This window comes from Dermatophagoides farinae, chromosome 7 (assembly GCF_024713945.1).
Source record: "Dermatophagoides farinae isolate YC_2012a chromosome 7, ASM2471394v1, whole genome shotgun sequence".
Lineage (NCBI taxonomy): Eukaryota > Metazoa > Arthropoda > Arachnida > Sarcoptiformes > Pyroglyphidae > Dermatophagoides > Dermatophagoides farinae.
In genome coordinates, this window is record NC_134683.1 from 1,567,588 (window position 1) to 1,593,479 (window position 25,892).

The 25,892-nt window shown below is 28.4% G+C and overlaps 5 protein-coding genes and 1 long non-coding RNA gene across 10 annotated transcripts; 2 read left to right on the top strand and 4 right to left on the bottom strand.

The window, feature by feature from the left end:
* Positions 1–645: 645 nt before the first annotated feature.
* Positions 646–1,969, bottom strand: LOC124496834 (uncharacterized). The gene is made up of 3 exons (XM_047060396.2): positions 1,600–1,969; positions 1,457–1,537; positions 646–1,380 (listed from the first exon to the last, which is right to left on the bottom strand). The coding sequence occupies exons 1-3, from the start codon at positions 1,779–1,781 to the stop codon at positions 1,278–1,280; spliced, it is 366 nt and encodes a 121-aa protein (XP_046916352.2). The 5' UTR covers positions 1,782–1,969; the 3' UTR covers positions 646–1,277.
* A 995-nt stretch (positions 1,970–2,964) lies between these two features.
* LOC124496518 (uncharacterized) lies at positions 2,965–4,688 on the bottom strand. Its single transcript, XM_047060042.2, has 4 exons — positions 4,296–4,688; positions 4,040–4,218; positions 3,609–3,958; positions 2,965–3,530 (listed from the first exon to the last, which is right to left on the bottom strand). The coding sequence occupies exons 1-4, from the start codon at positions 4,685–4,687 to the stop codon at positions 3,042–3,044; spliced, it is 1,410 nt and encodes a 469-aa protein (XP_046915998.2). The 5' UTR covers position 4,688; the 3' UTR covers positions 2,965–3,041.
* Positions 4,689–4,832: 144 nt separating this feature from the next.
* LOC124496530 (uncharacterized) lies at positions 4,833–5,802 on the bottom strand. The gene is made up of 2 exons (XM_075732842.1): positions 5,152–5,802; positions 4,833–5,104 (listed from the first exon to the last, which is right to left on the bottom strand). Exons 1-2 carry the CDS (start codon positions 5,664–5,666, stop codon positions 4,837–4,839), a joined length of 783 nt encoding a protein of 260 aa, XP_075588957.1. The 5' UTR covers positions 5,667–5,802; the 3' UTR covers positions 4,833–4,836.
* A 192-nt stretch (positions 5,803–5,994) lies between these two features.
* LOC124496526 (protein spaetzle 3) lies at positions 5,995–16,059 on the top strand. 5 transcript variants are annotated; one of them, XM_075732840.1, is made up of 5 exons: positions 5,995–6,157; positions 14,388–14,860; positions 14,932–15,171; positions 15,457–15,582; positions 15,648–16,059. In XM_075732840.1, exons 2-5 carry the CDS (start codon positions 14,415–14,417, stop codon positions 15,805–15,807), a joined length of 972 nt encoding a protein of 323 aa, XP_075588955.1. In that variant the 5' UTR covers positions 5,995–6,157; positions 14,388–14,414; the 3' UTR covers positions 15,808–16,059. The 5 variants fall into 5 exon arrangements, with proteins under 5 accessions (XP_075588955.1, XP_075588956.1, XP_046916010.2 ...); XM_075732841.1 differs by lacking the exon at positions 5,995–6,157 and adding an exon at positions 7,760–7,839; XM_047060054.2 differs by lacking the exon at positions 5,995–6,157 and adding an exon at positions 9,040–9,185.
* An 886-nt stretch (positions 16,060–16,945) lies between these two features.
* LOC124496523 (stearoyl-CoA desaturase 5) lies at positions 16,946–18,684 on the top strand. The gene is made up of 2 exons (XM_075732843.1): positions 16,946–18,249; positions 18,307–18,684. The coding sequence occupies exons 1-2, from the start codon at positions 17,349–17,351 to the stop codon at positions 18,498–18,500; spliced, it is 1,095 nt and encodes a 364-aa protein (XP_075588958.1). The 5' UTR covers positions 16,946–17,348; the 3' UTR covers positions 18,501–18,684.
* Positions 18,685–21,175: 2,491 nt separating this feature from the next.
* LOC142597717 (uncharacterized) lies at positions 21,176–22,184 on the bottom strand. The gene is made up of 2 exons (XR_012832354.1): positions 21,543–22,184; positions 21,176–21,481 (listed from the first exon to the last, which is right to left on the bottom strand). It is a non-coding gene; the product is annotated as an uncharacterized LOC142597717 (long non-coding RNA).
* Between the last annotated feature and the right edge of the window lie 3,708 nt (positions 22,185–25,892).

Here is a 25,892-nt window from a genome sequence, read left to right on the forward strand (position 1 = left end):
ATTATAATGGATATGATTATTAATTCAATGGCTAATAGATCATTTCGTTGTGAGCCTAACATTTGATCAAATAATTTTATATTAATGAAAAATGAATTTTCTGGATAATACATATCAATAGTAAATGAAATAATCATTGCCCATCCAATTATTGAAATGTATATGCCACGTTTAATTGAATGATTAGTTTTTGATATACGTCCAATACGATAATCTGATAATGAATATTCCATACGTATTGTAAAATATTTCCAATGTTCAAATCCTTTATTGAATATCTGTTCAATTTGCAATTTTTTCATTGTAAATCGTTGTAATAAATTCATGTTTCAAACACCATTCATTTATTCATTCATACACACAATTCTTGAAGTCAAATGAGTAAATGTTGAAATAATGAATTTATATCAAAAATTTTCGTTTGTCAATTTTTTTTTCTAAATTTCCTGTCCATAATCAATAATCAACAAACAAAATCATTAATATAGAACAAACAACAAAAACAACGAAAAAAAAAATGTTTGTTTTGCAATCGTTATTGTATACACACATTAATGTTGTTATTAAGGTGGAAAAAAAACGAAATTTTTAAATGAAAATTTTTCATTCAGTCGTGTTCTAGCTAATCGATGAATGTATGGAGAGTTTTTCATTTACTTTCATTTTTTTTTTATTTGTTTTTTATTTGATTCAAATGTTTAATTGGAACAACAACAAGAGAAATTCAAAATTCAAAACTAACGGTATGGTTTAACAAGAATAATTCAATTTGTGTATAGTGCAGTAATTTTTTTTTCTTCATTTAATGTACCACCATGTAAAATGTTTCATGCTTATTTTAAAATAAAATGAATAAAAATTCACAAAAATTTCTCATCTTAAAGTCATTTAGTTGAATTGGTTCTATGTGTACAAAAGTGAATGTCACCCAAAAATGTCTAATGATAAAGCCCAAAAAGTTAAATATATTTTTTCGGTTTTTGTAATTGCAAAAAAAAAATATATCAGAACCAGGTTACCAGGTGATTGAATGATGATGATGATGATTATGATTATGATGATGAAAAACATGAAACACACGACATGACACTCATTTCTATTTATTTTTTTTCGTGTAATGACGTACAGTTGATTATAGTTGCACAACAGGTGTATTATTTCGGCCATAATTATCACTAATCGACCATAATATTGGACATATGTTCGGCGGTGGTGGTGATGGTGGTGGTGGTAGTGGTGATTAAGATGATATTGATCAGGAAGTATGATGATTCAATTTATCGACCATAACCAATAGCTGGACCATAAAATGGATGTACTACTTTTCGATAATAATCATATGCAGGCAATACAGTTTTACATTCATCTTCAACAATGATTCTATGAAATTTATGAAAAAACAAAAAAAAATGATCAATTTCAAAGAATTTCTTCTTTCATTATAAAAAAAACTTACATTTTACCACGTTTATTTCGTTTTTTATGACCTTTAACTATGATATTTGGTGTGTTACAATTTTTACCACCAAATACAAAACTAAAAGTTCCAAAAAAAATTCATAAAATTTTTCATTGATTCAACAAATATTGAAAACTTACACATCATTACCGGCACCTTTTTTGCCAGCAATTTTAATGATATAGGCAATTTTTGTATCAATAATCACAATCATCATCGATGACCATATAACAATGATGAAAAATATTATGAATAAAATCGATGATGATGATGATGATGATGATTGCTGATATCGGTGTTGTTTATGTTGAAATAGTTTCATCGTATTTTTGTTTTATTTTTTATTTATTTTTTTTTTTTTTTTGAGGAATGTAAAATTATAAAAAAAAACATTCACCAGAAAATAAAAGAAACGAAACTATCAATGATCATAACATTTCATCGTCCAAAATCAATGTGGTGGTGATTATCATTTGTTTCATTCCAACACTTTTTTTTGTTTGTTTGTTTGTTTGAAAAAGTTTTTTATTCGGTTTTATTCGATCCAGAAATGGAATACACACAATGCAGTGAAACAAAAAAAAAGTAGCGCATGTAAATTTAATTATTATTTTTTTTTCATTATTCAAACGAAAGAGAAACCTGTCCCGTTGTATTACTGAAATCATGTGTTTGTGGTAAAAAGGTATTACACACACACACACTCAGACACATTTTCTGGTAATAAATAAAGATGAAATCAAATCGATTGACGATTGTGTCAATTCCTTGATGATAGATTGATTGATTGATTGATTGATTGAATGTCGTTCAATAGGAACAACAACAACAACGACAACAACTTGATGAAATAATCAATTTTTCTCATTCTTTATATGCTTTGTTTGCCAAATTGAATCATATTGTTCAATTTTTTTTGGATTTTTTTTTAAATTAATTTTGATATTACCCGGATGATAATGTTCTGTTTTTTTTTTTTTTTTTGATTCGAAATCAATTTCCGTTTCGGGTGATTTTTTTTTGTTGTTGTTGTTGCAATGAATTGATTTTGATTATCTTGAATGGAAAAAATAAAATTTTCCTCTACGTTTTATTTTTTGAAGTTCAAGTGAAACTTGTTCACACACTTTAAAACAAACAAAATCTGTCTTAATTTAGTGAGTCACAATTTGGTTGTCCACTGATAAAATGAACAAAGATTTTTTTTTTGGACCAATGGTCGAGGTTAATGGATTTTTATTGTTTTTTTTTCTCTCTCTCTCTCTTTATTTGTTCATTCATTGTGTTGTTGGTTGTGTGTTCATTCTTCAAAGACGAAAAAAGAAAAAGTTCAATTTCAAACCTGTTGAAGCGTTTCACATGCCCGTTGAATTTGTAATTACCGACTAAAAAAAAAAAATTTTTTTTTTTCACATTTTTTTAGACAAATTGAGAAATTATCCGATTCGTTGCCAAATGTTTCCGATGATGATGGTGGTGGTAGAAATTCGACAACACACAAAAAATTTAGGTCAAAAAATTTTTTTATTTTTTCATTTTCTTTAATCATTAGAAATGACAAAAATAAACAAACAAACAAAATTTATTCAATTGGATCACATCCACATTCATGACGAAATTGAATGATTTTTTTCATAAATTTTTCATCATTAAATCGATTACATTTTTCATCATTATTATGGCCATGTTCATAAATGTAATGTAATTCTTGTCGTTGATTATCATGATCTACTGATTCGGTTGTAGATTTTTGTCTGGATAGCATTAGTTGATGACATTTATCAGCAAATTTTTCCACACGTTTTACATTAAAACAGGCACGTGATAATAATTGCATTGCAATACGATCAGTTTCTTGTTCTAATGTTTCAGAATAATTCATTTTCGACAACATTTTCCTATATTTTTCATAGCAAATATCACGTGCCCATTCATCGGATGTGATTATAAAACGAAAAAAATTGGTCAATTTTTCTTTCAACAATTCATTCGGATGAAAAATCCACATTAATCGACTTGAATATATCATACAAAGGCCTTTCCAGATTTGTGTTGGACGAAGATTTGATAACTATATGGTGGTTGAGTGGATGAATTATTAGAAAAAAAAAATCAATTTAATTTCATTAGTCAATCATTAAACACATACCGGTTCACGATAATGTTTTAAAATTACATGCGATAATGAATGTGCAATTAAATAGGCAAGCTGATGTTCATCATCATCGCAAAGATCAACTAATTTTTTCGTTAGTATTAAAAATTTTTCCGAACATATTGTTTGTGAATAAAAATGTTCATCATCATCATCAATAATTATTGTCGACCATGTTGTATCAATATGTTTTTCATCATCAATATATTCTTTATTCGTTTCGATTAATTTCTTTAGGATTTTATCACACATTTGAATGGATTTATGTGATGATTGTAAAAATTTACCATCATATTCAACAAGTAGATCATTTAGTAACAGTTGTTCGTAAAGTTCATTGATAGCTATTTGAATGAGAGAAAACAAAAAAAATGAATGAATGAATGTTATAATTAATTACAAAAAAAACAAACATATCCACTTACTATCAGGTAGCAATCGTATAAAATATCGATCGGTTATTTCATGTTTTTTTGTCATAGAAGCCAGAAAAACAATGTGTATTATTATGATTGCAAAAATGAATATAACGTATTGAACACCATTGAATACCATAGAATTGATTTTTTCTTGTCGTGATGATTCTATCCATTCGCCTATTGCACTATTGTGATGAAAAATCAATACAAATATTAATAGCACAACACAATTGAAACAATCCAGAAAAAAAACAAATCTTACACTGGTCTCCATAGAATCATACGAAAAAGAAAATTTTTTTCCGATAAATTTTTCATTTGAATTAATAATGATGAAAATTGTTTACCAGTAATTACTGGCTGTTCAGCAATTTGAGCATTTATAACACGTGGTTCAGATTTTTTTGTTATTTCTAAATTATCGGACGATGTTGATTGGACAATTTTTGTTAATTGAATTTTTGATCGTTTTGGATCATTATCATTGATGTTTGATGATGATGATGATGAAAAGAATTTCGATGACAATATGAACGATGATTTATAGTGAAATTTTCTATACAACGCCAATCTTAACTCTGATGATGATGATGACGATGAATATGAACATAGAATAAATCGATAATGGTGATTATAACGAGCTAGAAACGTCATTTTTTCTCACAAAGAAAAAAAAAGAATTACGAATTCAGAATTGAAAAAAAAAACAAAAAAAAAATTCTAGAGATCAGCTGATTTGAGCCAAACAAAAAAAAAGCAGCATGAAACTGTGGGGTGGCACATGCGTGAATTCAATATGAAAATCAAATGGTATTCATTGGTGTTGTGGTAATTATTCGTTCAGAATCAATGAATGCCGATTCTTTTTGATTTTGTTGTTGTTGTTGTTGTTTCGTATCGGTTGACATTATAGAATTATGATCATGATCATTATGATTATGATTAATAATCCATTCATTTGTTAATTCAATTGGATTGAAACCTGTTGGCGTTGGTTTTATTGATGGTGCAATCTGATAAATATGATCATCAACATTATCATTATTTTTGTTGTTGTTGTTATAGTTGTACCTAGAAAACGACGTTTCATCATATTAGATGTTTGTAATTCTTCTAAAAAACGTTTTTGTAAACGTCTTTTATGAATGATTTCTAATTTCATTTTCAAATACATTGATAATAGATATGAAAATGTAAATAATGATGATATAATTTGCAACAAAATTATTGACCATCTATATGATTGAATGGCCATCGACAATGTGGCCAGAATTAAATTCAAACTTGCAGCTGTAATAAGAAAGAAAAAATGTTCTTTAAATGTGGCCAATAATGTAACCAAAGTAATTATGAATGTGGCCAAATATGAACCAAGTAAAATAATAATCAAATCATCATCATTTGAATTTTGGACAAGAAATAAATGTCTTATAAACAAAGTGATTAAACCGATGATCAATAATGATAATGTACAAATAAGCATATATTTGAATATGTTGACAATACTTATTTCATCATCATCATCATCATCATCGTCATCATTATCGTGATGATTATGATGTGAACGATATGATGTTGTATGATGATAAACATCGCAGGTATCCATTTTATCATCATTACATTGAATCATCATTTTGTTGAATTTTGAACAACAACAGCAACGACAACAAAATCACAAATGATGATTAAATATCAATCTTGCAATATAACAAGAATGGAATTCGATTTGGTTGGTATGTAAAAGAAAAAGGTAACAATAAGGATTAGAAGATGTTGACGATGATGATGGTCGATGATGATGAGTCATATCCTTTTTTCAAATCATCATCTTAGCAAGAATTATTTGCAATAACTCGTTCACTTATACACACACTCAAAAAAAAAAAAAAAAACTTATGACTTGCTCGTCGTTGCCGGTTTTTTTCCATTCCACTTTTTGGTTGTTGTGTGATATTAATTTCGGTGAGTGACTGTCTGTCTGTGTCTGTGTGTGTGTGTATGTTTGTTCGTGGATGTGAATTGCAATGCAACAAGCTATTACATTGAAATGAATGTGGTCAACATTCTCGTTGAATCATCATCATCATCAAATAAAACAACAACAACCAAACAAACAAGAAAAAGGTAAGATGCAATCAAAAATTTCGGCTATATATTCACACACAGATATATAAACATGAATGTTGTTGATGAACTAGAGACATTATTAAACTCGAACTTGGTTATTGAAAAAAAAAAGATTTTTTTTTTGTTTTGTTTTCATTTCTCATTTTTTATCATTTTGATTGCTACTGGAACATATTGTGTGTGTGTGTATGTATGTCTTCCAGTTATTAACATTTCTGACATATACAAATCTGTTCCAGCAGCAGTATATTTTGATGATGATGATGATGATGATGATGGTGGCTTCCTCCTTTTTTTTCCCCAGCTAATAGGTAGAGGCAAGGCGTACGTCTCTCATCATTATCATCGTGATTGAAATTATTATTGTTGATAATGATGATTCTTCGTCCGAATTATATAAATTTTATTTTCCTATAAATTATACGGTTTTGTTTTTTTTTATAGCCAGGTGTTTTTTGTGTTGAGAGCTGAAAGGTTTCCATGTCGTTGACGTTGTCTTGACGTTCATTTTTTTTTTTGTTTTGTTTCTAAGCGACAAATAGTTTTTGAAACTTGGTTTTTTTTATCATTCGTTTCATTTATTGGTCATTGATTTTCATTGACATACATTAACGAGCACCCGTCTGTAGGTGTAAAATATAAAATTAGGTTTTTTTAAAAAAAAAGACAACGGTCGTTCACCATTTTATGTTTGATTTGATTTTTTCATACCTGGCAACCAATGATTATGATGATGATGATGGATTTGTAAACAAAAAACAATATGGCGTCATAATGATTTTGGATTTGAAAATATTCAATTGCAAATCGAATCGATTGATTTTTTTTTCTCGAACGAATTAATCGTTTCCTTGCTGTGTACATTTTTTTGCCATTCATAAACAACGTGATGAACGCAAAAGAAAAAGAAAGAAATTCGACAAGTTGATAAACTTTAAACAGGAATGTTTTTTTTTTGTAGATCATTGCTCTCCCCCTACCACCACCACCACCACCAATATTGAACACGAACAACAACAGCAATAAAAATGAAAGGAAAAAAATTGAAAAAAAATGACGATGATGATGATCAGACAAGGAGAAAAAAAAACAGAAAAAATCGTCATTGTTAACGCCCACTTAATTGTAGTATACCAATGGTGATAGTGGTCATCGTCATCATAATCATCATCATCATCATCATTGATCATGTCGGCATTACATACATTAATAATTTGTCGACAATGACCACCACCACTATTACTATTCATCATTTAAGAAGAAAGAAGGTTATAACCGATTGACGATTTGAAATTCCAATGGTTCTTTTCCCAGGTGAACGATACTGTTCATATCATCATCATCATATGTTATGGATGTTCATCATCATTGTCGTGATCATCATCATTCGAATATGAACGACGTTGTCAAATTCAAACCAAAAAAAAAAAAATGTTTGTGGTCATTTTCAAAAAAAAAATCAATCATCGATCGATCGATCGAAAATTGTTGCAAGTCATTTAAATATTTTGGCCATATCACCACAAAACAAAATTAATGATGATGATAATATTGGCCACAGTGGAGGTGGTGGTGGTGGTATCTCACACGAATAATCATCCTCATTTTGGACTTCGGTGATCAGAATTTGATGATCATTAAACAAAAAAAAAACTCGGTCCGTGAGAAGTGCCCTAAAGGTAATTTTCGGTATGTTTCGGGGGTGGTTGTATGGATGGATGGATGGATGATGATGATTGAATATTTACCTGAACAACAAACCTAAAACAAAAAAAAATATACAAATTCAATCAATTGGGTCTTCTTTTCTCATTCATTGTAGTCATCGATATCCAGATAATTGATGGTTTCCAATTTTTATCCAAATAATAAATTTCACAAGTGTGTGTAGGTGTGTGTGGGAAATTGGTAGAATACAAATTCCAGTTGCAAAATTTTTTTTTGCATGAATTCTTACAAAGAGAAAAAAATGTATGGAATGTTGATAATTCTGGAATTTTTATTCGTTGCCGTAACATTGAAAAAAAATCCATGCGTTTTTTGTCCACCATCATTTTTTTTTATCGGACATTATCGACATGTTCAAAATAATCGTGCAGAATCATTTTGTCTATTCTGTATTTGGAAATAGTAACACTTGAATGACTGGCTGATTTTTTTTTTACTATGATGGACCACAGTACACACACACAATCAACCTAATGTACTAAAATTATCAGTTAACACGAGTGGTCAATTAAAAAAAAAAACTACGACATTGACGACCATTGAAGACCATCGTCATCATCATCATCATGATAATGATAAAGACCATGTTTTTTTTCGTATTTTGCACGACGACGACGACGACGATGAAAACGACTAAATGATGATGATGATGATGACCTCCTACTCTTCCTCCCACTATTTCACTTATATGTAAACTTTCTAAAATAGCAAATGTTTTGTTGTTGTTGTTGTTTGTTAGTTTGTTTTTTTCACTTAAAATATGTAGAATGACCCTCCTCCTACAACAACAACAACAACAACAAATCACCATTTTTATGTATAACGATCGGTTGTATCATCATCATCATATAGATTGACAATGATGAAAGAAGAAGAAAATTCGTGATTTTGTGTGTGTCTATGTGTGTGTGTGTGTGTCTAGTTAGAGATTGGGATGTGCTTTACTTGGTTTTATTCTCACTTTATGTTGTTTCAGATCAATATGATTTTGTTGTTGTTTGAAAATCAATTCTCAGATCAATTCTAAATGTTCAATTGTAATGAACAGTGTGTTTATTTTTTATTTTTGGATCCAATTGTAACCCATTTCCATTGATCATGGCCATTGTTGATTGTTGGCATTTAAAAACATCAGAAAAAAAAATTCTTTTTTTGTTTCAATTCTGTGTCATGATTTCCGGTGGAAAATGATTAATTAATTGATTGACAAAAATACAAATTAAACAGTGTCAATTTTTCACGATAAACAACAACAACAACAACAACAACGACGACGACAACAACAATGTATTTGCCGGTAAGTTTTTTTTTCATTTAATTTTCGTGAAAAAAAATTCAAAATTGGTAAAAATTGTCCTACAATGAGACCAATCTATCTATGACCTGAAAAAAAACTTTCAAAATAAAATCATCAAATCAAATGTAAGAAACAAAAAAAAACGTGAAAAAATGATTTATGCTGATCGATAGGATAAATCAATAAATCGGTGAAAAAAAAACGAATCCTCATCATCCATTAGAGATTTGAATGAGAGAAAATAATTTCTGGATTCCATACATGTACAGCGATTATCTGGCATTTAACATATGAAAATTTTCAATTCCATCATCATTTGATTTTTGATTTTTGAAATTTGTTTGCATTTTATTTCAATTTTTTTCCCCACCCCACTTCTCGCTCTCTCACTCATAAACACTATCATCACCCCCAAAGTTGTCATTCATTCATTCATACAAAAAAAAAATTCAAATTGAATTTAATTTTCTGGTCTCTTTTTTTTCGCCCACCTGTTGATCTATCAAACAAATCAAAAAAAAAAAAAAAAAGAAAAGAAAACGCTCCACATGGTACGATTATATCACAAGTTGTTGTTGTTGTTCCGACCTGGATCAATAATAAATCGATCGATTTGATGATGGCCTACGTTGAAAGTGATCATCGCTGTCGCCGCATCACCAATCATATATTCGATGGTGGTGGTGGTGGATTTAAATGAAAAAAAGGTCAACTTGTGAATTGTGAAAAATTGATTTGCATACAATCTAATGGATCAACGAGAAAAATGGTAATGGTCTCTGCATATTACACATTTTTGCAATGATTTGCAATGAAAAGAGAGAGATAAAATTTTTTTTTTGTTTTTCATCATTTAATAATGAAAAATGATTAAAAAATTCAAATTTTGTCGGAATATTTCTTTTTTTTCTCGTTACAAAACGATGATAACTTTGTCGGCGGCCATATTAAATAATAATGATGATGATGTGTGGATTTGACAATAAGTTAGACAAATTACCTGAATATTTTTTTTTCTCTTTTCGGTGTTTATTTGTGTGTGTGTGTGTGTGTGATTAATTTCGGAATTTGCAAAAAACCGAAATTAATAATAAATGATCATTGAATAAACATATACACAGCTTCCTGTGGTAAAAAAAATTCTTCATTTCAAAATTTGGTGAGCCAAACTTTTTTTTCGATGATGATGATGATGATGATGATGTCAAATCTAATATTTCAATCAGATCAGATTAAAAATTATCAAATTGTTTATGATACTGTCTCGTGTATGTATTCACAATGACCACAAACTTGAAAATAAAAAATTTGTCATAATCATCCAGACATGGGTGTGTGTGTGTCTTTAGGTCTGTAAAAGAACAAGGTACGAAGGTTTTTTTTTCTCTCTCTCTCTCTCTCTCTCTCTTGGAGAATATGTACACAAAATCGATATTGGACATGTATATTTAATTTGAAATTCATTATCGATCGACGACAATTAAATGATGACATAATTGACTACGACGTTATTCGATCGATCGATCGATTGATTGTCGACCAATCAATTTGATTGTCAACAATGATAACAGACACATATAAAATGTTCAAATTTTTTTTCCAAGGTCTCACCCTATTCCAGTAAAACACACACACACACACACACATGTCATTATCGTTTCCGATTTTTTTTCCAATTCATCTGATATTTTTCCTTTTGTTAACAATGATATGATGATGATGATGACATTGACCTGTTGATGGGTCATAATTATTTAAAGTATTTTTTTACGACTTTTGTCCATCACATCAACGGTGGTGGTGGTGGTCAGCATTTTTGTTCATATAATAATATTCTGTGACAATAAAAAAAAAACACTGGCCATTTTTTTTCCATGAGATTTTTTTTCTGGTCAAGTTTAGTTAGTTTTTTTTTATTACTATTGTCATTCTGAAATTTTCAACAAAAAAAAACGAAAAAAATGAAAAATCGTGCTGCCACATTATGAAATGAAAATGGAAATGGATATCGTTAATCTTCGGTCGGTCTGTTTTTTTTTATTTAGTCGATTTACATATATAGTCATTATTATTCAACGAAATTGACTGGCACTAAAGAAAAATGAGACTCGAAACAAACAAACAAAAAAAAATAAATAAACAAATTCCATACCTGAATAAAAAGAAAAGAAAGCAAACAAACAAATCCACATTTTAACCCGTTGAGAGCTATGTTTTTTTTGTGTGTGTGTGTGTGTGTGTGTGATATGATTTGTGTAGTCGTTGTCGCCAGTAAAAAAATTTCATAATGATAATCATAAATTCCTAGATTAAAATTCTTTATTTGTTATTGGATTTTCATTTTTTAAGCTTTTGAAATGAAAAATTTTTGAAAATTGTGAACAACATCTTTGATTGCTCTGATAAACGATAAAAGAGGCAAAAAAAAAATGACCCAAATTTCATTAATAACAAATGCAAAAGAAAGAAAAAAAAAATAAACTATGATGATGATGGTTAGTGTACTGTGTAGAAAAGACACATGCATGACCTGCTGACCAACAATAATAATGGTCATGTCAAATGTCATTGTTATATACGTTTTAATATGACCTTTAAGGTCAAAAAAAAGCTTTTTTTGTTGTTGTTGTTGTTGTTGAATAAATGAACTTACTTATACGTTCTCATGAGTAAAATAAATGAATTTTCATTGAAATTTTTTCTGTTTTGTTTTCTTGGCTAGTTTCCATGGTGTCCATTAACACATAGTTCATTATCAATCAATTATCGAAATTATGAATTGAAATGAAAAAAAAATTTTTTCTGAATGAAAATGAATTATCAATATTTGTTTTACCGCATGGCCATCATCATATTCGTTGGATTGGTCAACCACATGTTGTGTGTGTGTGCTGTGTGTGTGTGTTTTGATTCATGGACGTGTATTTGTTGTTGCTGAACAATGAACGTGTCTAAATTAATTGTAATCATCATCGATCAAATCAAATTATGGTTTTGTTCTTTTAAAATCAATCAAAAAATTAATAGAATGAAAGTATCCAGAATTCTTGAATTCCGATTGGCAATGTTAATTAATCATTTGAATTTTTTTTGTTTTGTTTTGTTTTTTCATATATAGCTGCATTATGTGTCAATGATTAGTATTGAGAAAATCTGCGTGAGAATTTACGTTTTCTTTTTTTTTCTGGAATTTTGAAATTTCAAATTTTTTTTTCCATTCAAATGACTTTTTGTTTTTGTTTTTTTTTTTCTTTCAACAAACAATATAAATGACATCATCAACCAAACATGATCAATCAAAACTCAAAATTGTTTCGGCAAATTATTGATTGAACAATTCGATGAAAATTGATTATTTCTTGCTTTTAAATCTGATCGGATACAGGCATTGTTGTTGTTGTTGTTGAAATTATATCTACCTATTGAAATAATCATGATGATTTCGGGCAACAATTTGTTTGTTTTGTAGTTGTTGAAATTGGCTGCAAAAAAATTCAATTTTTTCTCATTTTTTTCCGAATTTTTCAACATAATAATTTGATTGAACTTGGCAACAAATCATTCCATTTTTTTTGATGATGATGATAATGTAATTTTCCAATTACATGTAACAACAACAACAACAACAACAACAAAAAAAACATGCCGAAAATGGCATGAAAATGAAAGGTAAAAATGCCGCCAAAAAAAGAATGAAAATTGTGTCATTTTTTTTGTTTGTTTGTTTGTTTGTTTTCTGCGATTGTGTGCACAACGTGATCATTAATGATGATGATGATGATGACAACTTTTTTTTTCTTCTGTCTCCATGATTTGTTTCCAAATTGAATTGGAAAAAATCAGCTGAATTTTTCTCGTAATTTTCGGATTCTTCAATTCATTTTTTGTTGTTGTTGAAATATTTTTCCAATGAGAAAAAAAATTTTCATTACAAACAACCAAAAAAAAAAAATACTTTGTTTGTGAAAAAAAATTCTTGTTTTTCTACTTCTTTTGTCTCTCTATCTCTTTTTTTTTTGTATGCTTTAAAGCCAGGTAAATCACATCATCATCGTTATTGATGATGATGATCTTATGGTACCAAATCTCACCCTCTCATTTACTCATAAGAAAAAATTTTTTTTTTCTGTATCAAGTCTTGTCGTTGTCGTTGTTGATCGATCTAAGCGACCACCAGACCGACGGTCAAATCGTGACTGGCCGTTTTTCTTCAATTTTCCTTTTCTTTTCTATCATCATCATCATCATCATCAAATAAATATATAAAGTTCAATTCGTGATCTTCGATATTTTTCAAGCATAGATTTTTTTTTTTTTTTTTTTGACTGAATTTTTCTACAACGTTGTGGGGGGGGGTATAGTAGTGTGTGTGCGTTTTGTATATGTTTGTTGTAGCCACCATTTAACAACAACAACAACGACAACAAAAAAAAATACTGACCGATCATCAAGCCGTCAATTATGTGCATAATAAAAAGACACACACACACACATTATGAATCTGAAACAAATTTTTTTTTTATGTTTGGCCTTAATCATCATCATCATCATCATTGGCATGGATAAATCACCATAAGGGTAGAAAATAAAAATTCACACAAATGTTGTGATTCAACAAAAAAAAAACAAAAACAAAAACAAAAAATTTCCATTCAGGTTCATTTTTATTTTTTCAAATTTCAATTCAGAAATAAAAATCAGAATTGAAAAATGTGTGTAATAAAATTATTATTTTCCATTTGTTTATACGTTGTACGTTGTACATTGTTGTTGTTGTTGTTGTTGTTATTGTTTTATTTTAAACACCATCATCATCTGTCATTGTGGTGGAAAATTCTCTTACACGACGTATTGATGTTTGGCAACAAAAATAGCCAATAAAAATGATTAATATTAAATCAATTATAATAATGATAATGATACCGATCCAGAACCATTCTTTATCATATTGTATTGGACAATAATCATTCAATATTTCCGTTGTTGTTGATGATGATGAATCTGTATTTGTTGTTGCTACAGTCATGATGTTTTCGGGTTTTCGTTTTTTTTTTTTTTTTTTTTTGGTTTCACAAATTCATCGACAAAAAAAAAAACAAAAATGAAAACGAATAAAAACCGGGAAAAAAAAATTCCTAATTTTTATTTTGTTTGATTTACAATTTAATTAATTTATGGAATTTTTTTTTTATTCCAAAACAGATCTCATTATTGTTACATTTTTTTTCTATGCAATCGTTTATGATTATGATGGTCGAATCAAGTGATAAAATACAATCAACATCAACATCGAAAACAACGACAACAATACGAGCATATCGTTGTTATCGACAACAAAATCAAATTATATGTCCAACAGATAATAGTCAACTAACGAATGTATATAAAGCATCGGAATCAAATTCCAGTATTAAATTGGGACCAAATTTGTATCATAGACAATTTACAATATCATCTTTACCAGCAGTGGATCAACAACAGCCATCCAAAACAAAATCTCGTACACATGTGATCTATTATACAAAGCAATATTCTGATAATAATGGTGGCGGTGGTGGTGAGCAAAATACATTCGATTTAAATGATGAAGATGAACATCAATTTATGCATCAAACAAATATCGATGAACATATTATCGATGATGGTGGTGGCCATCAACAACTTAAATTAAATAAGTAAATTTTTTTTTCATTTTTTTTTCATCATAAAAAAGTTAAATTCCGTTTTTTTTGTATTCTTGTTTCAGAATCAAAATTAACACATTCATCGATGATAATAAAGCAATGATTCGACGAATGTTTGGCGATTATCATCATCATTCTAAACAACAACAAAATGATGGCCATTTAACGCCATTGTTACCTGATGTTGGTGATGATGATGTTGATGGAGAATTTCGTGATCATTTTTCAAGTTTTCATGATCACCATTCAGGTCATCATCGTAGTCGGCGTTCGATTAAACCAAAATTATTGTCTGGTAATAAGTAAGTTTTTGTTTTCACTATTTTATAGAGATATGAATCGTGTATTATTGTTGATTGGAATTTTTTTTTTCATTCAATGAAATTTTTACAACTCAAAAAATCTGGTGTTCCGGTCACGAGTTGTTTTTGTTGTTGTTGTTGTTTCACGAGACCTATCTATACGACGACCTTGTTACGTTTTTTTTTTCTTTCTCTTTTTCTCAATTGATCTAATTGTTTCTTTTTCTTTCTTTCTTTTTTTTGATTGATTGATTGATTCATTCATTGAATTCAATAAATAATTAGGGTCGATTCATGTGAATCAACAGTGGAAATTGTAACACCATATTGGGCATCAAATTCAGCAGGAAAAATTCGTGCCATTGTTAATACACAACATTTACAGCAAGCAATACAACAAGAAGTTTGCCAGTAAGTGTTACCGAAGCTAAAAAGATGGCGCCATGTGTTTTAATAATTTTTTTTTTCCCCCATAGAGCTGTACAAACACGACGATGTAATAAAGATTGCCGCTGTGAACAGAAATATAAATGGCATCGTTTATTAGCCTATGATCCGGATGATGATTGTAAAGGAATATTTATGGATTGGTTTCTATTTCCATCATGTTGTGTTTGTCGTTGTGCCAAATATTGATATTGATTGATATATTGTAATATTGTTTTTTCCCACCCTCATTCTCGGACACAAACGGATTCCGGTTTCTGTGTGCGTGTGTGTTTGTGTTTGTATTTATGTTCGTTTGTAATTTCATCACATATCACATCGTTATCGTAATCGTAAGCATTCAATCTGTATTATAATTGCAATTATTAAAAGAGATGGATTTAAAAAAAAACAATCATCATTTTGTAATAAAAAGTATCTCGTAATTTATCAAAAGAAAAATGTGAATTTGAATCATGTTATGAAATTCTAATCATTTCAATGAATGAATGGAATTGACTAGTGGACACACACATATGATTTGTCCAACCTGTGTATTACACATCATCATTGTTATTGTCAATCGTTTATTCATGTTTTTTTTTTGTTGTTGTTGCAATTTTTTGATTGAAATAATTCATCAAAGTCACAAAAGCCCCCAATTGTGTGCCAAATGTTTCGAAAAAAAAAATCATTGTGTGTGTGTTGTAATTTTTTTTTTTTATTCATTTCGTCTTTGATCAATGATCGATGATCGTTTACAATGTTTCAATGGATGAATTGAATGTAAATTCAATGGATGAATGGATGAAAAATGTTCTCTCTCGTTCTCTCTCACTATGATTGATTGATAAGTTGTGATTAATTTCCGAAAAAAAAATACCGTTGATGTCAATGTAAAAAATACATTGAGCAATAAATAGAAACACTTGACCTTTGTCCTGTTTATTATATATATTGTTATTATTATTATCTGAACGGGTTTCTTTCATTTTTTTTTTTTTGTTGTCTAAAAAATTGTTATTGATGATGATGATGATGAGTAGGTGATGAAATTTTTTTTTTTTTTTTTTTTTTTTTTGTAAATCTTGAATTATAACGATGATGGTGGCCTGTCCAATGATTAAAGTTTGACAATTAATTTCTACTATTTTTTTTCTGCCGAAAATCAACATGTTAAATCATGTGATTTAACAAGAAATGAAAAAAAAACAAATCTGAATATTCAAACACAATTGTTGAACAAAGAAGCGAGAAAGTGAGATAGAGATGGAGAGAGAGAGAGAGAAATATGGTCAAAATCGAATGATAAATTGAACAGTAACCGTGTCGGATGATTTGTTACCATCTCTTTGCATGTTTTTCTTTTGCTCTCTTTTGGTTTTCATTTTTCATTTTTCAAAAAAAAAATAAAATAAAATTTGTTCCATATTGCGATAAAACAAACGTTTTGAAAAAAAAATACAATTGAATTGAATGAAAAAAAAGCCAACACTTTAACACAATTGTGGTAGATGTGTGATAATAATAGAAATAAAAGGTGTGTCATATATTATAACGATTTGTTGTTGTTGTTGTTGTTGTCGAAACATGAGACAAATTGAATTTCAACCATCATCATCATCATCATCATAGACTGACGCATCCGAATCAAATTTGATTATTCGACATTGTGATTTGAAATTTATCTATTTAAAGTATTTTTTTTTTCGTTACAAAAATATTGCTCGATCATTCGATTCAAAAAAAAAATGGTAAACAGTACATCGACTATTTGTGAACAATTATTCTGTGATTCTGTTATTGATAATGATGAACAAGAATTTGTTGAAAAAACAATGACAATGAATTTTGATAATAAACAACAAGAACGGCAACAAGAATCTGACAATGATAATGTATATCGACGACAAATCGTTTGGCGTAATGTGATTGCAATGACAATACTACATTTAATGGCTATTTATTCATACATTTATTTTGGTCTTGATCGTCGTATCACTTGGTATGTTTTATTCTGGCCAGATATTCTTGCACGAATTTCAGCATTAGGTGTATTAGCCGGTAGTCATCGGTTATGGTCACATAGATCATATCGTGCACGATTACCATTACGAATATTTTTAATGATTCTACAAACAATGGCATTACAGAATGATATCTATGATTGGTGTCGTGATCATCGTGTTCATCATAAACATAGTGATACTAATGCTGATCCATATAATGCACGTCGTGGTTTTTTTTTCTCACATATGGGCTGGCTAATGGTACGTAAACATCCAGATGTTATCCTTAAAGGAAAAACAATCGATTTAACTGATGTTTGGGCTGATCCAGTTGTTCGTTTTCAACGACGTTTCTACATTCCATTGGTATTATTAATATGGGGTATATTACCAACATATTTCTGTCATTATGTAACCGGATATACGATGGTTGATTGTTTTTTGGGCGCCGTTATTGTTCGTTATGTTCTATCATTACATTATGCATGGCTTGTGAATTCGGCTGCACATCTTTATGGTTATAAAATGTATGATCAATCAATGGAACCAAGAGAAAATCGTATGGTCGTGTATGCTAGTATGGGTGAAGGTTATCATAATTATCATCATACATTTCCATGGGATTATTCAGCAAGTGAACATGGTTGGTCTGAATGTTTCAATATAACCACTGCATTCATCGATCTATGTGTATGGCTAGGATTGGCTTATGGTCGTAAAAAAGCTAATGAAAAAATCATACAAAAACGTATCGAACGTACTGGTAATCGTGATTATTATCGAAAATATTATGGTCCAGGAACATTGGCTGATTATTCATTAGGAATATTATCATCATATGGTTTTCTATTCATCACTTGGACATTACGTTATCTTATCAATGGACAGTTGTAATTTTTTTTTCTTATTTTAAAATTTCATCAAAACTTATATATGTGGTATATATTTAAAAGACGAAAAAAAGAAAAAAAATTCTTTTCCATGTATATGAAAATGGAAAACTTTTAAAAACTTAATCAACCATTGAATCTGAATCGATCAATAAAAATAAAATTGTATTGGCTAATATCATCATAAATTATAAAATTCAGTTTTCATCAAACATTTGCCAAGAATATTTCCAAATATTTTTGTTTTCCGAAAATAGACTATGGTCGATAGTTGAGTGATTGACGCAGTTTTCCAATGTATTTATGATCGATAAATTAAGTCAAATGATTTCGATTTCGTTTGTTGTAGTTTTTTTTTCTGAAAACTAATCATCTAAAAAAATACAAAAATTCATATTCGTCACCAATGGTAACAAGTGCGATTTTTTTTTTCTTCTAAAATTCAACTTGATCGATTATCATGGTTTTTTTTTGGTAAAATTATACATTCAACATTCGATAAATGTCTAATCTGAAAAATTTTGATACAACAAGAAGAAATAAAAAACAAAACCAAAAAAAAATGTCAACTATATTGAAACTGATAAGAAAAAATCTCAGTCTTGAATTGATACGCCATAAATATGATGGAAAAATTTTTGAATTATTGTACAATGATTTTGATGTATTAAAATGGTACAATTTTCGAATGAATTTTTCATTATGGGATTATGTAAATCATTGTATAACAAAAACTATTCGTTCGTTCAAACCGGCCATAATGATAACATCAATTTTATGGATGGCAATGTTTGCAACAATAATCATGATTATTTATCCATCGAATTCTGTATTGATTGATTTGGCGATTTATGAGAAAATGTTAAATTCGAATCGTGGTGATTTAATACTGATACAAATTGTGGTTACATTCATCATTCTTGAATTATTGTGGATTGTGTTTTTGATTGAATTGTTAACTTATTGTTCACCATTACTATTATTTCTGACAGTATATTTGCCAAATTATGAACGAAAAATGGATGTAAAAATGCGAAAAATTTTGATCAAATTTCAAGCATTTTCAAATTTTGCAGTCACTTTCAGTTATTTGAATGTCATTGCCATCATGACCATTATCGGTGTCATAGTTCCATTTCTGTGTTTCGAATTATATATGAAAAATCAAATCAATTTCATCAAATTTTTTACTAGCATACCGTTTGTCATCATTATGGATATGGCAATCATATTCATCACTGGTCAATTATTTGTGTCTGGAAAAATATCCTATTTTTCATTGATATTTTTCAAAGAACGAATCAAAAGATTACATAATGTTTCAGTATTATTGATACATTATTCACATTATTCTATGGAACGAATGTTTACGAATCAATTTTGTCATAAATACATTATTTTGTATTCAGAAATTTATCGTATCAATCAAACAGCGAAAACTGTTTTATTTGCACTTGAAACGATATCCAAATCTGCCATAATGATTGCCGTTGTGTTCTATAGTAGGCAGACAAAAATGTCCATCGTTAATACATTGTTCATATTCTTAATGCTGTTAATATTTGTATTCATGAATTTTGTTTATTCAAAAATAGCTTGTATTCCCAGTTATAATGAACGATGTGTACAGAATCTTCACCACTGGTTAATACGGTCACAATTTCATTCAAAATTCAAACCAATTAAACGATGGAGACAATCAATGAAAGCAAATCTATTCGTACAAGCAATGGCCAATAATCGAATTGGTTTTACTTGTGGTCCATTATTTCATATTAATAAATATAAATTCTTTGAATTACTGTTGATGAATATATCGTGGATTCTGCTTTTTCATAAACAAATGTGTTTAAATCATCTATAGATAGATGGAGCTATATATATACATATATCTAAAGTTGAATCAAATTGAATCTTTTCGTGCAGCAGGCACATATTATGACAAATGGGTCGTTTGGGTTTTATTTGTGGTCATCTTTTATTTATAATAACCAAATTTAAATTTACTGAACTAATCCTAATGAATATTTCATTGATTTTACTTTTATATAAAGAAATTTGTTTGAATTTAAACGTCCATTTGAAATATAATAAATTAGTTAAAGCTTAAATCGAGTACGTAATAAAAATTTTTTTTTACTTTGCTGATCCCAGATATGAATGATTTGTTTATGCACTAGATTTTTTTTTTTGTAAAAATTTCTTTCTGAATATCGTGAAAAATGGACTTATGAATCGATTGAGTTGTGAATAATAATAAAAAAAACGAGAATTTTTCCTGACAAACAAAGAATTTTCATCGATCTTGTACATATTTTTTAGCGAAAAAAAAAATTCAGAAAAAAAACCAGTTCAAGAATTTTTCGCACAGTTTTTCATTCAATGATCAGCAGAAAAAAAACCGAAAAAATGTCAGCTATATTGAAACTGATAAGAAAAAATCTCAATCTTGAATTAATACGCCATAAATATGATGGAAAAATTTTTGAATTATTGTACGAAGATTTTAAAGTGTTCAAATGGTACAATTTTCGAATGAATTTCTCATTATTCGATTATGAGAATCGATGTTTATCGAAAAATTTTGCCACTTTCAAACCAACCATATGGTTAACATCAATTTCATGGATGACCATTTTTCTTTCAATATTCATGATTATTTATCCATCGAATTCTGTATTGATTGATTTGACGATTTATGAGAAAATGTTAAATTCGAATCGCAGTGATTTAATACTGATACAAATTGTGGTTACATGCATCATTCTTGAATTATTGTGGATTGTGTTTTTGATTGAATTGTTAACATATCGTTCACAATTATTATCATTTTTAACAATAGATATGCCAAATTATGAACATAAAATAGACATCAAGATGCGACAAATTTTGATTAGATTTCAAGCATTTGCAAATTTTGCAATCACTTTCAGTTATTTATATGTCATTGCCATTATGACCATTATCGGTGTCATAGTTTCATTTCTATGTTTCGGATTATATATGAAAAATCAGATCAATTTCATCAAATTTTTTACTAGCATACCGTTTGTCCACATTATTGATGTGGTAATCATATTTATCACTGGTCAATTATTTGTGTCCGGAAAATGGGCCTATTTTTCATTGATATTTTTCAAAGAACGAATCAAAAGATTACACAGCGTTTCATTATCATTGATACATTATTCACATTGTTCTATGGAACGAATATTTACGAATAGATTTTGTCATAAATACATCAGTTTATATTCACAGATTTATCGTCTTAATCAAACATCGAAAATTATTTTATTTGCACTTGAAACATTATCCAAATCTGCCATAATGATTGCCGTTGTGTTCTATAGTAGGCAGACAGAAATTTCCATTGTTAATACAATGTTCATATTCTTAATGCTGTTAACATTTGTATTCGTGAATGTTGCCTATTCAAAAATAGCTTGTCTTCCCAGTTATAATGAACGATGTGTACAGAATCTTCACCACTGGTTAATACGGTCACAATTTCATTCGAAATTCAAACCAATTAAACGATGGAGACAATCAATGAAAGCAAATCTATTCGTACAAGCGATGGTCAATAATCGATTTGGTTTCACTTGCGGTCCATTATTTCATATTAATAAATATAAATTCTTTGAATTATTGTTGATGAATATATCGTGGATTATACTTTTTCATAAACAAATGTGTTTAAATCATCTATAGATAGATGGTGCTATACATAAGTTTCTGAAGTTGATCATAAATAAATGTCATTTAAAATTTAAACAAAAAAATTTTTCATTTTAAATAAATTATATAATTAAATCTTGAACCGGGAACGAAATAAATGATTTTTTATTTTGCTTAACCCAGATATAAATGATTTGTCTGTACACTAGATTTTTTTTTCATTTTTTTTTCGCAAAAATTTTTCTTCCGGACACCATTTTTTTAAATCGTGAAAAATGTACTTATGAATCGATTGGGTTGTGGAGAAAAAAAACGAGAATTTTCATCGATTTTGTACATATTTTTTAGCGAGAAAAAAACAGTTTAAGAATTTTTCGCACAGTTTTTCATTCAATGATCAACAGAAAAAAAAACCGAAAAAATGTCAGCTATATTGAAACTGATAAGAAAAGTATTAAGTATTTTAAACATGTCGTTAATTTTCAAAATTTTCAAACAAAATCTAAGCTTATTATTGCCAAGGCAAAATCATAATGAAATAATCACAAGAATGTTCAACGAAGAGTTGATTTCGACCATATTGTTGACATTCAGATTGAATTTTCCGTTATCTGATTATTACTTTCATCGAGTATCAATCAATTTTGTGACATTAAAACCGGCATTCCTTATAACAACAATTTCATGGCCAACTATTTCTGTATTTTTATCAATGATTTTCTTCCCAAATAATCAGTTATTAATCACTACAAAACATTATGAAGAAATGTTCAAAACACCAGCAATGAATTTATTATTCAGTCAAATAGTTATCATGTTTATGATCTTGGAATGTTTATCTTTCTTTTATATGAAAGAAACATTGATGTATCGTTGCTCATTGATAGATTTATTGGCGGTCGATATACCGGTTCAGGAAAAAAAATTCACTACTGAAATGCGACAAAATTTAATCAAATTATTTGTAATAATAAATTTCATAGCAACAATAACCTATTTGAATATGATCATCTTAATACTTTCAATTAGTATCCTTATGAATTATTTGTACTTGCCATTTTATTTAGATAATCGCATTACAATGATACAATTTTCAACTTGTTTTCTATTATCAATGTTACTTGTAATGAAAATTATATCCTTAGCTTTTCAATTATGTACATCAGGAAAATTATTCCTGTTCTATTTACTGTTCTTTATATATCGTATCAAACAATTGTACAGGATTTCATGGTCGATAATCATTGCATCATTACATTCATCATATTTGGCTAAAAAAAGATTCTGGTTTAAATTCTTTCATGAATACATTATCTTGTATGACAGGATTGTTCGATTAAATCGATCAGTCAAAGTAGCTTTATTGATCATTGAATTAATAAACAAATCGTTCATCATATCTGGCTGTGTATTTTACAGTAAACAAACTGGAATGTCAGTTGTTAACGCCATATTTATAATGTGTGCAATATTAACATTTATTTTGACCAATTTCGCATATTCACGAATAGCCCGTATCCCTGAATACAATAGAAAAAGTGCTCAAAATTTACTCCAATGGTTATCACGATCACAATTTCACAATACAAAGGTGAATGTTTCAATCAAACGAATAATTGAATTACGGCAAATAATCAAATCAAATCTATTCGTACAGACAATGACCAATAATCAACTTGGTTTCACATGTGGCCATTTATTCTACATAACTAAATACAAATATAATGAATTGATCTTGATGAATATATCATTGATATTGATGTTCTATAAACAAATTTCAAATTTAGATTAGATTAACATTCATTCAAAAAAAATAATCATTTTAATAAAAGTTAAAAATTGTTTCACATGTGGTCCATTATTTCATATTAATAAATATAAATTTATAGAATTAATCATGTTGAATACACCATGGATTTTGCTTTTTTACAAAAAAATTCTTGTTGGATATTTATTCATATTAGTAGCAATAATTGGTATTTTCTTTTCGTATGGATTATATTATCAAATTGCATCATTACCATCAAATAATGAACAATGTATTCGGGCTTTATCACGATGGTTAGCACGAACACAATGGTCAACCAGATTTATGTTACAAGGAAAATCACGATGGCATAAAAATCATCCAATCAAATGGCGACAATCAATCAAAGCAAATCTATTTGTACAAATGATGACCATTAATCGATTTGGTTATACATGTGGAAATCTATTTGAAATAACTAAATATAAATTCTTTCAATTAATGTTATGGAATTTACCATTTATTTTGATGTTTTATAAACAAATTGCTGGAATCTATTGAATAAATGATCATTAACAATTGTTTGTAATGTCCATTAACACGATAAAAATCTTTCTTTTCATTCAAATATTCTTGTCACAAAAAAAGAGAAAAAAATTTAACAGTTTCCCATTAATTTCCAATGAAATTGTATGTTGAAATATCATTGGTTTTTGTTTTTTTTTTCTTTATACACAAATGGAATTTGTAGAATTACTCATGGTGAATACACCGTGGATTTTGCTTTTTTATAAAAAAAATTGTATAAATCATTGTTACGTAAATATTCTTTATATTGATTGAAATTTTTTTTTCATTATCATTCATTCAAAATGAATGAAAATTTTGTTTTCACCATTCAGGATAATAATAACAACACATGATTATCAAATGACAGAAATAATTTTATTGATTGAATACTACCGACACATATTTTTAATAATTATAAACTGATAATTATGAAAAAAATAGTAATTTTTTTATTCGATTACGAAAATTTGTGGAAAAAACAATTTGGCCAAAACAAATGAATGTGAGAAAAATTACCTGGGTAACCATAAATTTTTATAGAGAAAAAAAAACAAGACCATAAGTAAATGTACAAAAAAATAACAGTAAAAAATCAATAGTTTATTCGTGAAAAATTTTCGTTCATCTGATAATTTGAGAGAATTTCATGCATGAATTGATAGTAAATCACGCTACTATCGATCAGCATTGATCATTGAAATGATGATCAAATAAATTAAAAATCATCATCATTCTTAAATGAAGAAACGAAAATCTTTACCTTTTGGTTAAAAGTTTTTATGATTTATTTCTATGACGTACAATTTCATTATTTTCATCAATTTTTTCTAGAGAAATATACCAAAAAAAAAAAAAAAAATAGAATTTTAGACAGTGATATATTCTATTCATCATTGAAAACAACTATAAAATCAATTCTATTTGGGCAAATATAAAAAACAGTGTAATGATTGTCAAGGGAACTAGACTGAATCAACAAATATGTTCATTTTTTAATTTCAATTCTCTAGAAAATGCTTGTCATTTTTTTTTCATTCGAATGAGAAACAATGCTTAATTTCATAATTTAATCAACAAATCTAATGTTATTCACATAAACCACACAAATATGACCACTATAATCAAAATTATTAAACGAAATTTAAGTCTTTCATTTCTACGAAAAGATTATCATGGCAACATTAATGATTTTATTAATGATGAATTTCAAATGTGTGTCTTGTTACTACTACGTATGGATTTCAGCATTACAGATTATCGTGAAAAACGGATCCGTAGAAATTTGAAAACATTTCAACCAACATTATGGATAACAACAAATGCATGGATTTCGTTTGGTTTATTGATTTATATACTGATTTTTCCACCAAACGATTATACAATTGATTTAAAATTCCTAGA